We start from the raw sequence: 14,163 nt of genomic DNA on the forward strand, positions 1-14,163 counted from the left end.
TTCGACTCCTCTTGGTGTGATCGACGAAGGTAGTGCGTTTCTTCCTCTGCTGTGTCATTTTTCATACACAGGGCAGGCTTGCAGTTTATTTGGTTGACTACTTGGGCTTATTATTTTTCTTCGTGCCTTTCATCATGTCTATTGAAAAGACTATTGTTTGATTTAATTGAAAGAATTTCCCTACGTGGAAATTCCAATTTAAAATGTTCTTGAAAGCGAATGAATTATCAAATCTTATTGATAGTTCTGCTCAAGTTCCCGTTGATGAAAAGGAATTTGCACAATGGGAGGTCAAGGATGCTAAGGTAATCTCTTGGCTGTTGGGGACAATTAAGTCTCACCTTGTGACCAATCTTCACTGTTTTACTACGGCTCAGGTTGTATGGGATTATCTCCACCATATTTACCACCAAGATCACAGTGCTCGGAAGTTCCAATTGGAGTTGGAAATTAGTAATTACAGGCAAGGTAATTTACCTATTGAACAATTTTATTCTGGTTTATTAATCTTTGGAGCGAATATTCTGCCACTGTTCATGCCAAGGTTCTCCCTATGGCACTCGCTGCTCTTCAAGTAGTTCATGTTGAGAGTCAACGCGATCAGTTTTTGATGAAACTTCGACCTGAATTTGAGCTCGTTTGCGCCAATTTATTGAACCGTAATCCAGTTTCTTCTTTGGATATTTGTTTGGGAGATTTATTGCGTGAAGAACAACGGTTATCCACTCAGATGGGTATGACTTCCAAAAAGGTATTTTCTGAGGCTATGAATGTAGCATATGCAACACAAGGGAGAGGGAGGAACAAGTTGCAGTGTTTCAGTTGCAAGGAGTTTGGTCATATTGCTTGTAACTGTCCTAAGAAAGTTTGTAACTACTGCAAAAAAATAGGCCATTTCATCAAAGATTGACAAGTGAGGCCTCAACATCGCCAATCCTAAGCTTTTTAGGCTGTTGTTTGGTCCTCTTCTTCTTCTTCTTCTGCGCCACTCACTGTAAGCTCTAATTCGTTTGTTCTCACACCAGCAATGGTCCAACAGATGATTGTGTTTGCTTTTACGGCCTTAGGCCTGTATGGTATGACTACTAAGTCAACTTCTTGGGTTGTTGACTCAGGCGCTTCTAATCATAAGATTTATAATACGATGGGTCTCCATGATGTTCGTAAGTATAAAGGCATCCAAAATATTCATATTGTTGATGGCGGTACTCTTCCAATTACTGTTGTTGGTAATTTAGGCTCTTCATTTCGCGATGTTTTTGTCTCTCCTGGATTGTCCACCAATTTGCTTTTTGTTGGACAATTGGTAGATAATAACTATGATGATCATTTTTCTTGTGGTTGTTGTCTTGTGCAGGATCAGGTGTCGAGGACGGTGCTCGCAGGGGCCTAAAGTGGGCCATTTATTTCCTTCACTGTTTTCTATTCTTAATGTTGTTTCTCTTGCTTGTACAACTTCTGCCAATAATAATGAAGTTTGGCATAAGAAATTGGGTCATCCTAATTCTGTTGTCTTGGCTCATCTCATGAAACATGGTTTCTTGGGCAGCAAAGATTTCTTTTCTTCGTCTCCTGTATCTTTTGACTATGCTACTTGTCATCTTGGTAAAAGTAAAACTTTACCTTTCCCGGCACACGGTAGTCGTGCTTCTAATTGCTTTGAGATTGTGCATACTAATGTTTGGGGTATGAGTCCTGTTATTTCTTATGGTTAGTTTTGTAATTTTGTGACGTTTATTGATGATTATAGTCATTTCACTTGGATATATATTCTCCGCTCTAAAGCTGACGTGTTTTTTGTCTTTCAAAAATTTGTTGCGTTTGTTGAGTCACAGTTTAGTACTTGTATCAAAACTTTACCCTCCGACTCAGAGAGGGGGGGAGTACATATCTCATCCTTTTCAAAATTTTCTTCAGCAAAAGGGGATCATTTCCTAGCGTTCTTGTCCTTATACCTCTCACCAAAATGGAGTCACTGAGTGTAAGAATCATCATCTCTTAGATGTCGTTCGTACTTTGTTGATTGATTCTTCTGTACCTTCCCCTCTTTGTTTGTATGATTCGAGGGGGAGGGTTTCATTGAATTTTTAATAAATAATAAAATAAAACAGATCCCTTTTTTTCAATGTTTCAAAAAATTCCACCATGGCATATATGTTTGGAATCGATTCCATTTTGAGAGAGTTGAAAAAACACTATCTCATTGAAAGATTCTATACATCTGCCCTTTCTCAACGCATTTATTTGGACAAAGACTCTGTTTTTTCCTCTTTTCGAATGGTAAATATTTCTCAGAACGTGGATTCTCATTATAAATTGAGCGGGGCTAGTGTTTTTACAAGAAATATCTAGCTAACCTTCTTACAAGAGATCTTTTCCTAATATCAAGCGTATTGGTATTAGATAGAAATGAAATGGTAACTCCAACAATTTCTTTGTCCTCAACGCCCTGGAGTTTCTTTTTGTATATTATATGAATGATCCGATCCGCAAGGACCATGATTGAGAATTGTTTGATCGTCTTTCTCTAAGGAAGAGGCGAAACTTAGTCAACTTGAATTCAAGTGAAGTTTGGAAATCGAACAATTCCTTTTGTCGCATATCCTCGATTAATGCAACTTCAGATGCTTCAATTGACGAATATAGTATTGAGCGAAAGGTTACACCACCTATAGGTTCTGTATTACAGAAAATCCTTATGTTTTTTCTAAATGTAATGACTAGAAGTCCTACCGATAATTTAAAAACCCTTGGATCATCGCTTAACTTATTCAATGAATAGATAAAATGACTAAAAATAAAAATTGTCTTTTGGTCAAAATAAGCATAAGTAGGAGTTTGAAAAAAATAAAAATCTTTTGACTTACAATTTCTAACTCCTTTCACTATAAAGAAATATGATATTCTATATTCACGTCTTGTCTCAAACAAGAGAAAGAAAAAAATAGAAAATGATTCATAAATATTCACGATATGAGCCTTTTTATTCTGAATTAAAGAATTCAGAATGAATCAAATCTCCCTAAGTAGGATTCGAACCTATGACCAGTCAATTAATGGCTGACTGCTCTACCACTCAGCTGCTTTGTGAACAGACATATGTATATATTGACTTAAAGCATATGTCTCTGTATTTGGTTAACGACAGAAAAAAGGATTGGTCATATTCTATTAAGTCTGACTCATAGTGATCATTTATCAAAGAATGACTCTGGTTATCAAATGATTGAACAACTGGGAGCAATATACTTACGATACTTAGTTGAAATTCATAAAAAGTATCTAACGAATTATGATTAGGGAAATCCTATAGATTATAGATTGTGGCTTTCTCCAGACCTTTGGGAAAAGCTCGAAAAAAAAAAAAAGGGGCTCGAATGGTACAATCCCTCCGTCATCGCTTTCATTCTAGGGTGAATAGGAAAGCCTTATATCTTGAAATTAATTCATCAAGTTGATGATAAAATACATGGGCGTTTCGGCGGACATTACGCAATTGTTACACAACAACCCCTTAGAGGAAGGGCTAAGCAAGGGTGCTACATTATATACTCATCATCAATACATCGTAGGATTCATCATGATAGGGGCTTTTTCCCATGGAGCTATATTTTTAATTAGAGATTACAATTTGGAACAGAATGAGGATAATGTATTGGCAAGAATGTTAGACCATAAAGAAGCTATCATATCCCATTTAAGTTGGGCCAGTCTCTTGTGTTCTTTCCGATCTCTACGTATTTCACTGCTCCACCGGAAATTCCCTCTGCCCCTACCGTACTCTAGCTTGGTAGTTTCCACCGCCTGTCTAGGGTTGGGCCCTGGGATTTGACGGTGGACTTAAAAAGCCACCTATAGATGCTTTAACTCTAAATTATGATTCTCCCTATTTTCGATTATTTGGCATATCTCCTGAGTATCAAACACTTCATACTTTTGGGTGTGCTTGTTTTGTTCATCTTCCACTTGTGGAGCGTCACAACTCACAAGCTTGCTGCCCACTCTGTCATGTGTGCCTTTATGGGATATAGTCCTACTCAGAAAGGATTTGTTTGTTATGATGCTCATGCAAATAAATTCCGGATTTCCTGAAATGTGATTTTCTTCGAAAATCAATATTTCTCTCGGTCTCAAGTTATTTCTGATACTCCCATTACTCTTCTTCCTGCTTTTGATGATGTGTCTTCTTCTATTGAGTGATTTGAACCAGGTGTGGTATATCATCGACGTCCTCCTCCTCCTTCAACGCCCCTTCCAGACATTGATCCGTCATATGATTCTATGGTTCCTCGGCGCTCCACTCGGGTTACACACCCACCGGATAGGTATGGTTTTCCTCATACCTCGCTTACTGCCACCCTCGACACTATTTCTATTCCTCACTCATATACCCAGACAGCCACCTAAGCATGTTGGCAACAAGCCATGTAAGAAGAAATCCAAGCACTTCAAGATAATCACGCTTGGGATTTTGTGGCTTGCCCCTCTAGTGTCAAACCTATTGGTTGTAAATGGGTGTATTCAGTCAAATTTCAGTATGATGGGTCACTGGAAAGATATAAGGCCCGTCTCGTGGCTCTTGGGAACCGGCAGGAGTATGGTATTGATTATAAAGAGACCTTTACCCTTGTTGCCAAAATGACTACCGTGCAAACTGCAGACTATCTTGGCACTTGTTGCGTCGCAGTGGTGGTCTCTCCGATAGATGGATGTGAAGAATGCTTTTCTACATGGGGATTTGAAGGATGAAATCTATGTGTCTCCACCTCCCAACATGTTTGCTACACTTTCCTCAGAGGTTTGTTGGCTACGCTGATCCTTGTATGGATTGAAACAAGCTTCGCGTGCATGGTTTGATAAATTTCGCTCTATTCTGCTTGATTTTCAGTTTACTCAGAGCCAGTTTGAATCCTCTCTTTTTCTTTGCAAGTCTTCTGGAGGAATTGTATTGCTTCTGGTATTTGTTGATGACACTGTAATTACTGGCTCTGATATTGCGTTAATTAAGCAATTAAAACAACATCTCAAGGGCTTTTTTCACATGAAAGATCTTGGTCCCCTGCAGTACTTTCTTGGCCTTGAGGTGCAGCTTACTCCGACTGGTATGTTGTTACACCAACACAAATACACGCAGGAAGTGATTTCATTGGCTGGTCTCCAATCAGGTAACTCTGTTCTTACTTTCTTGGTGGTAAATCTTAAGCTTCGTTGGGAGGACGGTGAACTCCTATCAGATCCATCCTTGTATCGACAGCTTGTTGGGAGTTTGAACTACTTAACCATTACTCGTCCTGATATTTCTTTTTCCGTGCAACAAGTTAGTCAATTTATGCAGGCTCCTCGACATATTCATTTAGCCGATGTTTGCCGCATTATACGATATCGGAAGGGCACCTCTACACACAGGTTGTTATTTCCTATGGAATCTTCCTTACAATTGGTGGGGTACAGTGATGCTGATTGGGCCGGATGTGTGGAAACTCGTCTCTCTATTACTGGCTGGTGCATGTTCTTTAGGGAATGCACTCATTTCTTGGAAGAGTAAGAAGCAAGGCAGAGTTTCCATGTCCTCCACTGAGTCAGAGTATCGTGCTCTGTCTTCTGCATGCTCTGAGATCACATGGCTTCATGGGTTATTAGGTGAAGTTGGGTTTTCTCAACTTCATCCCACTCCTCTTTATGCTGATAATACCAGTGCTATTCAGATAGCCGCTTATCCTGTTTTCCGTGAGCGTATGAAACATATCGAAGTCGATTGCCACTCCGTACATGAATCCTTAGACAAACGAGTGATTACCCTTCCTCACATTTCCACCGAACATCAAACTGCAGACATATTATGTCAGAATGGCCATTACTACTATTAACCTTTTTAACATATTACATGTTCATTTAGTCTGTTATTTATTGAATCAATTTAGGTAATATGTTAAAAATGAGAGGATACATTTTACATTGTTATTATCATCTCTCTCTTGCAGTATTTTACTGCCGTTCATCTCTTTAATATTTTCAGGCATTACTATTGTATCATCGAAATATTATCAACTATAGTCTATAGTTATGCTTTGGCCGATGCACATTGATACTTATTGCAGTGTGCTAAAATCTCATATGCTACTTTACACAACTTGTTGAAGACATTGGATTTAATTTTGTATTAAGATCATAAGTCTAGTATACAAATCAGAAGTTGCCCATTTGAAAATGATACCTTATACATAATTGAAATTTGAGCCTAGTGCTTCTATATCATGGTTTCTCCTCTTTCATATGGCAGTTTAAACACGACTAACAATATATGTTCTTTTGAATGTGCATCTTATTGAATTTTAATAATATTGGACACAAAGTTTCAGTTATAGGGCTTACCTTTTATCTGTGAGGCTGACAACAGTGAAGACTATTGGATACTACTTGTCTCAGTTTATCACATGATTTCCTGCCATTGACATTATGAACTGGCTTCTTCTGTTTGTGTGCTGCAGGACCCTATTATTTCAGGCATAGAGGACAAGATTGCAGCGTGGACCTTCCTACCAAAAGGTGTGCCCTATGGAGAAAAATTAACTAGTCTGAGAAAATACCTATTATAAACAGCAAATGATTGTGGGGTTGACAAAAACTAATTAATATAAATCTGCACTGATGAAGCAGCTGTGCTGAATCAATTCCATTAAATTCTGGCTCAATAAATTTAACACAAAATTAAGATGATTTGCTTTCTCATTTTTTGCAAGTTGATGTTGGTTCCTTTAAAAAATTGTAAACAATGAGGGAAACTAAGTAGCAAAAATTGCACATGGGAAAACTAAGTGGCAGTTTATATTCCACTTTTGCACATGACTTCATTTAAATGAAATAAGCCCTAGTGCATTATGTTATGCTCTTGCTTGAACTTGATCAATTTTATTGATTCTCAAAATTTCAAACTTTTTTCATTGTCGGAAGCAGTCTTTTCTTTTCAGAACAGGAAAATGATGCTTACCTACTTGCAAGTAGCTAAGTCTAGATGCCCTTGTTCAGGAAGTTGGAAATGTAATGATGTAACCAAGGAACCACTTTTATATGATTCTCCTTAACTGTATGGAGCTATAGGGGTATGAGAAAAATTGCGAAGTGGGTGCATGTAGAGTTTGCTTGGGGTAGCATAGATAATTGTGTGTACTGCAATGTTTAGCTAATCCTCAGAATATGTGGTCAAAACTAACCAAATCTAACTTTATTTCTTGTTTATGCTTGTAGAAAATGGGGAAGACATGCAAGTGTTAAGATATGAGCACGGGCAGAAATATGACCCGCACTATGATTACTTTTCTGACAAGGTGAATATTGCACAGGGTGGACACCGCTTAGCAACTGTACTCATGTATCTCACTGATGTGACAAAAGGTGGTGAGACAGTGTTCCCCATGGCTGAGGTTAGTTCCTGTTTAACTTGCTAATTTTCACTTGGACTGATGTTATTATAGTCATACTTATAAATGACGAAGGTGCTTAGGCATCTGAAGAGTCTTGTTTTAGATTGTCTCCTGCAGTCTTACATGAACAGCCACATAAACATTAGAACATTGCAACCAGTCCAATTATGACATCAATCAGTTTGTAGCATATGGGCAATGCATTTGGAATGGAGCAGGGTGGGAATGGACTGCATATTGTATAGGAATAAATATTTTACTAAGAAAGGGCAGTGCCATTTCAAGACAAATGGTGATACAAAGTTTTTGTCATTCTAACTAAAATGGATGAGGAATTTTTTTTTTTTTTTTTCCAAATTTCACCAACGGAATGTGGAAAGTGGTCTAGGATAGGAGGGGAGAGAGATAGTGCACAATTGCATTCTAGTCACACAATCCACAAATGAAGTAGTTATACACCCCACAAAAGTATAACCCATGTTACATAGAACGATGAACATTCTGGTTAATGGAATGGGAACAAGACCGCGGTATAGCACATGCTCTGAAACATGGAACATTAGGGATATACTTATATAGATGGTGATAAATATGCTATGGCACTTGTATATTTTGGGGAGGATGCATAAATGTTTCAAAATCTAAAAGAGAGTTTCTTTTGTTAAATATATTAATAAAGCTGAAAATGGAATTATAATGCAATAATTCTCCACTTTAAATAGTAAAAAACGTTTGTACCAACAAGTGGTTCGCTAGGGTGTTAGCTTTTTCTATTAACTATGAGTATAACAAATAGTAAAGAACAACCCTAAGAACTAAGATGTCCAAAATAACTCTTAACTTTACTAGAACTTCTAAAGTAACCAAAATTTCCAGATAAAAATAGAAATCCTACACGGGTAAGCACCTAAGGTGCTCCAAAGCTGGCATGTCTGTTCCATGTTGGTTGGAACAACACCAACTTATGCATGATCATTTGCCTGTGAATGACACTGCCTCTTTTTTTATTTTTGTTTTTTCGTCTGTTTTTGTGAACTATTGTATTCTTGTACAACAATTATTCTATTCCCACCCACATTAGAGTTAGAAGCAATGGTAAAAACACTTAAAATTTATTGACATGTTTAATAAGCATGAATTGTTGTGCCTTGATTAACCAACCTATTAGTCTAGCTACCCAAAGATAAAGAAATAAATTGTTGGAAAGAGCCAAGGTTTTGAATTTAAATAGCGTGAAACACTCTTAAAAAGGGTGGGCATGGTCACCTAGAGGAAGCTGAGTCATCTGTGAAATAGACTCAATGATTTTATCCAAGTTCTATTTTTTTTCATCAGTCTGTGGTCTGCTCCTTTCCCAGACCCTGCACGCGCGGGAGCTTCGTGCACTGGTCTGCCCTTTTTTTCCTAACTTTTTTGTCATTAATTGTGCATTCTCATTATGTCTATGTAGCAGTCCCATGGTGGTTCTAAATGTTGTTGCTTGCTTTGGTAATAATAATTTTAATTTGACAAATTCTAACAGGAAACTCCACGTCGTAGATCTTCTACAGAAGTTGAGGATTTGTCAGACTCTGCTAGGAAAGGAGTTGCAGGTGATCTGCAGGAATAAAATAGTTGTGATGCAATCATTCTCATTGTTGTATTTTTAGTAGTTACTAAAGGTGCTATTTTTCTGTTTTTGTTGGTCCCTGCATTGGAAAATACACAGTAAAACCACGACGAGGAGATGCGCTTCTGTTCTTCAGTCTCCACGCTAATGCAGTTCCAGATCCACTGAGTCTCCATGCAGGATGCCCCGTTATTGAAGGTGAGAAGTGGTCTGCAACAAAGTGGATTCATGTTGACAGTTTTGATAAGATAGTAGGAACTGGCGGGAACTGCACCGATGAGAATCCGAGCTGTGACAGATGGGCTGCTCTTGGTGAATGCACGAAGAACCCAGAGTACATGTTGGGCTCTCCAAATTTGCCAGGATATTGTAGGAAGAGTTGTAATGCATGTTAGCATGTCAACTCTTGTTTTTCATTTCCTAGTACATGTTTTGCTTCCAAATGTTGTTTTTCACTTTTGTTCTTAGTTCTTCTTGTATGTTTTAATGTAATGGTTTTGTGGACATGGCTGAAATGTATCATTCTTCTTTTCTTGTAAGAATTATAGTGCTTGTCTGTTTTTTTCTCCGAGTGGTACTTCTTTTTCATGTTCATTATGATGTCATGGTTGTACTTGAAATGAAATATAAACGTAATGTTCGTTGCTGTATTGTTTCACGGTTTCATGTTATTAACATGTTTTAAAAGGTTAAATTTAGACTTGTAAGGCTCAAGACAAGGCATGCCTAAAATGCTTTGAAGCTCGATATAAAATTCCTTATCACAAATATATTAGACATTGAGACTTACACATTTGTATACCCAGCATGCTTTGTGTGCCTAGTTGAAGCATGTACATTTTGAGTACTCGATGCTCAAGTTAGATTTGGTTACATGATATTAATTGATTTTTAACTCTTTAATCTCAACTTATTCAAAATAATTGAAGTTCTATTTTTATTTTGAAAATAATTTAAACTTCGTAATGTTATGGTTATCTCATGTCATGATATATGTAATGAGTTCAAGATAGTACAAGTAGTTTTCAAATTGTATTTGTTTTTTTCTTTTTATTTACATATTTTTTTTAAAAGTAAAATTCTCATAATGTTTAAGCCACAATGTCTCAAGGCTTATGCTCGTCTTATGCCTCCATCATTTAAAATTCATGGCATATTGAAGATTGCTTGGAGGGGCATAGATGTACATAAGAATGTGTTGTTGAAGGAGCTCTTACAAGTCATTGATTCAATTATTAAGATATTATAGACTTACTTTGGGTGTTACTTTATACAGCATATCCAGATTGGTGTGCAAGCAAAATATTATGGTAAGTAAAGGGCATATAATCATTCAGACATGCCTATGTTTTCTTACACTAGAATAAGAATGTCACTAAAGCTCTTTATTTGAAGGGAGGGGAAGGACCCTTGGAGAGCTATCTACCACCCCTTTTGTTGTGATTGACGCTAAGTGAGCACACCAAGAAAAGCTTCTAATGGATTTTTGGCATTTGTAAAGGTTGTCTTAGGCTTCCATGTTGGATTGGAAGTCCCATGAATGATGCCGAGTGTTATGGTAACTACAAAAAATGTTCTTTTTAGTAACAAAAGTATTAGCGACGAACCGAAAATCGTCACTAATAATGTCCTTTTAGTAATGAAATCAAAATTCATCACTAATACTTAAACTATTAGTGACGAAACTTACATTCATCACTAATACTTTTGTCATTAAATGTAGGTTTTCCTGCTCTTACGATGACGCGAATATATTAGTAACGATTTTTCAGCTATTAGTGACGGTTTTAAAATCGTCACTAAAAATGTTCCCAAATATCCCCATTCTTCCCCTCCTGCAAAATCCCACGCATCCCAAATCCCTATTCTCTCTCTTGCACTCCCATCCCATATCCTGTCCTACGGGTGTGTGCGATTCACCAAAGAGCCACCAGCTGTCGCTACCTGGTTGCTGCTGGCCAGCCGTTTTCCACCTACTGCAGCCACATGCGATTGTCGCTTGTCATTGCCACAAATGTTTGCCGTCTACATCCCTAGTGCTCTGCTTGCAGCATCCCTTTCTCACTCTTTTCTTTCTTTTGTTTCACATGTCAAACAAGGGTTTGAGGGGACAGAGAGCTTAGCGCTTTGTGCCAAGCTATTCAATTTGGATTTCATATAGGTAAAAATCCAATTTCTCTTTGCTTTTTCTCTCCTATCCTTTCTCTGTTTTGTTGATTTCTCTTGGGTTTCTTATACTTTCCTACGAGCCAAATAGGGTTTCGAGTAGGGTAGCTTAACCTAGGTTAGGTTAGGTTAACTAGGTTAATCTAGCTAGGTTAAATTCCACATAGTTCTTGTCTTCTCTTATAGAATTTGGACTAAAATAAATGGTCGATTTGAATGAAAGAGACATTTTTTGTAAGTATTCTAAGTAGATCCCAAATATTGTCTCTTAATTATGGAAAAGAGTTTTGCATCAATAGGTATTCTCAACTCCATGACAACTTGTGAGCCAAAATGCTGAATAATGGGATTATTTGTATGCCGATTGTCATAGTATAAGTGAGTGTATAACCCATTTCCAACTTTATGTGATAAAGGATGTGCTAAATTTCTGACTAGTAATATCTTTCTCTAAGTAGAGCTTCTAGTAGTTACTTTACCTGCCCATATTCTTTTTCCTTTCAACTTCTAAGTGTGGATCCATATAACTTGCTGAAATGTTTTATATGCACAAAAAATTTGATCTTAAGCATGATAGTATTTGATTTTTTAAAATTTTTTAATCAAATTAATTTTTTTTTTTTAATAGTATTTGATACAAAGAGAAAGTACAATAAAAAGTACATTTCGTGAGTTGGGTAAGTTTGGGGTTCAATAAGGTGGGACTAGGATTGGGCTGGTTGGGTTTAGATTTAAAATTGGGCTAGGTTTGGGAATTGGGCTTGAGTTGGGTCATAGGAGTTTAGTTTGGGGTTTAGTTTGGTTCTTGGGCTAGGTTAAGGTTAGTTGGCTAAATGGGCTTGAGATCTTAGGTCTATTAACTAAGCCTAGTTAACGGCTTAGTTCAGGTTGGGCCATGGGTTTGGTTTTAGGTTAGGCTTATTTTGGTGGGGACCAAGGCAATGGGAACTATACTTGGTTGGGTGGAGTTAGGATGAGCCTAGGTCTTGGATTTTTAGTTGGGTGGTTTGGGTCGTGGACTGGATTGGGTCAAGGTGAGTTGGGCCTTGTCTGTGTTTTGGGTAGGTTTAGGGTTTGTTTACTTGGGTCAAGTTGAGTCACACACACCATAGTGACTTAAATGAATTTATGTATTTTGTGATTTCAAGTTCAATGGTGGGGTAGGCCTATGCAATTGGTGCCTTCAGCTAAACTGATTTTTTTTTAATTCTAATTTAGAAAGCAAATGAACTGGGTGAAATGTCTATATAAATTGAGAGTGAACTAATTGGTATGGTTACCTAAAAGCTGAACTAAGTGAACTTTTTAAAAAAATTTTAAACAGAGAGAGTTCCATATTATTCATTGAATTTTCATATATGTTCCATTCTATGTCTTTTGTGAACAAAATTAAAAGCATTCAAATGAGCCAAACTAGGAAATAACAATCCATAAAAAAAATTGCAAATTTGCAATGGTACAAATTGGAAAAAAAAAAAAAAAAAATTGACCAGCAAAGGCCTATGCAGCAGCAAACCAAATAACAATTCACTATTTCAGAAATAGTAATACGAATTATAAGAACTAAATCAAAAGCCTTAGTTTGAGTTGTTCTTAAATTGGGGCATCATTAAGAAGAAGAAGAAGAAGAAGAAGAAGAAGAAGAAGAAGAAGAAGAAAGGTCTTAGATGCCCTTAAATTAGGGGTTTTAATTTTTTTTTTTCCAAATTGAATTCCTTAAATTAGGGCCATTTCTTCTTATATTTGGATAGTGTATGTTCTATTTATAATAAGGTTTTCATCATAGCATTCATTCATTATACGAATTTGTTCATTGAAGCCTAGACCCGTTCAAAAATCATTAGTATACATTGATGTCTTATCATAAACGTGAGACAAATCAATTAATATTCAATTGATTATTAGTCATACTATCTAGATTAATAATCAATAGAACATATAAACTATTTGTTTAATTTACGATTAGTAATGTTTGTATTTCAACCATTTTTGAATTGTCCTATCCGTGGATTGTTTATGAATTTGTATTTACATTATTGTCATCATTTACACTTTGTTCATTCTTATTACATACTTTGATAGCGTCTCTGCTTATGTTCTCTGGGTGTATAGAGGGGTGTTGTAACAATTTGTTAGTGAAAAATTAGCAACATGTTTACTTTTCCCATCTCATGTACTTGGAGAACCATAGGGAGATGCTACTGAAATTTAGAATGAGTATAATCAAGAAATTTGAGCAATTGACTGCAATATAAATGTATCATTCCTGAATGGCATAAGATCCATACCCTTTAGACAAAAGGTAGTCGATTTTAGGATTCACAATGCATGCCTAAAAAACATTATGAAATATAATCAAAATCATTTACTTGGACATATTATAAGCTAATTAATGAACATGGATAAGAGTTGAATGAAGGCTCAGGGTAGGTTTATGTTAGAATACGTATAAGGGGTACATGATTTCATAGAGTTCGTGCATTCTCATGCTGACAAATCCAGTAGAATAAGGTGTCCTTACAAGAAATGTCAAAATATAACATTTCGACACATTGATTTGGATGGAAAACATTTATCTATGGAATGGACAATAGCTACACAATATGGGTGTTTTATGGTGAAAATTACAAAATTCTAAGAGATGATGATGAATATGAAGATGAGGGGGCCAACATAGGAGGTGGTGATACATGTTTGGATGGGTTAATCAAAATATTAGGTGACTTGCAAAAGGGTAATGCAGTGAACACGGAGGACGACAATGTGTTGCATACTATTCTTGGATCTAGTTCAGTAGGTAGCATACCTTGTGATCCTAATCAATTAAATAAACTCGGTAAGTCATTTTCTAATCTTATGAGGGATGCACATGTGCCACTTTATCCAAATTCTAAAAAATTCTCCGAATTGGAGTTTTTGATAAAGTTGCTTCATTCAAGAACAATGCATCGTCAAACTCAGAGTGTA

At 36.6% G+C, this 14,163-nt stretch overlaps 1 protein-coding gene across 1 annotated transcript in view; it reads left to right on the forward strand.

Moving 5' to 3' along the window:
* The window catches only part of LOC131152122 (probable prolyl 4-hydroxylase 4), a 35,573-nt gene extending 25,897 nt beyond the window's left edge, over positions 1-9,676 (forward strand). Inside the window, exons 4-7 of the mRNA XM_058103779.1 lie at positions 6,489-6,546; positions 7,246-7,421; positions 8,944-9,013; positions 9,130-9,676. Coding sequence (XP_057959762.1) covers positions 6,489-6,546; positions 7,246-7,421; positions 8,944-9,013; positions 9,130-9,425 — 600 coding nt within the window. The 3' untranslated portion in view covers positions 9,426-9,676. The remainder of the gene's footprint in view (positions 1-6,488; positions 6,547-7,245; positions 7,422-8,943; positions 9,014-9,129) is intronic.
* Positions 9,677-14,163: the final 4,487 nt, after the last annotated feature.

Source organism: Malania oleifera, chromosome 3, assembly GCF_029873635.1.
Source record: "Malania oleifera isolate guangnan ecotype guangnan chromosome 3, ASM2987363v1, whole genome shotgun sequence".
In the NCBI taxonomy this organism is placed as follows: domain Eukaryota; kingdom Viridiplantae; phylum Streptophyta; class Magnoliopsida; order Santalales; family Ximeniaceae; genus Malania; species Malania oleifera.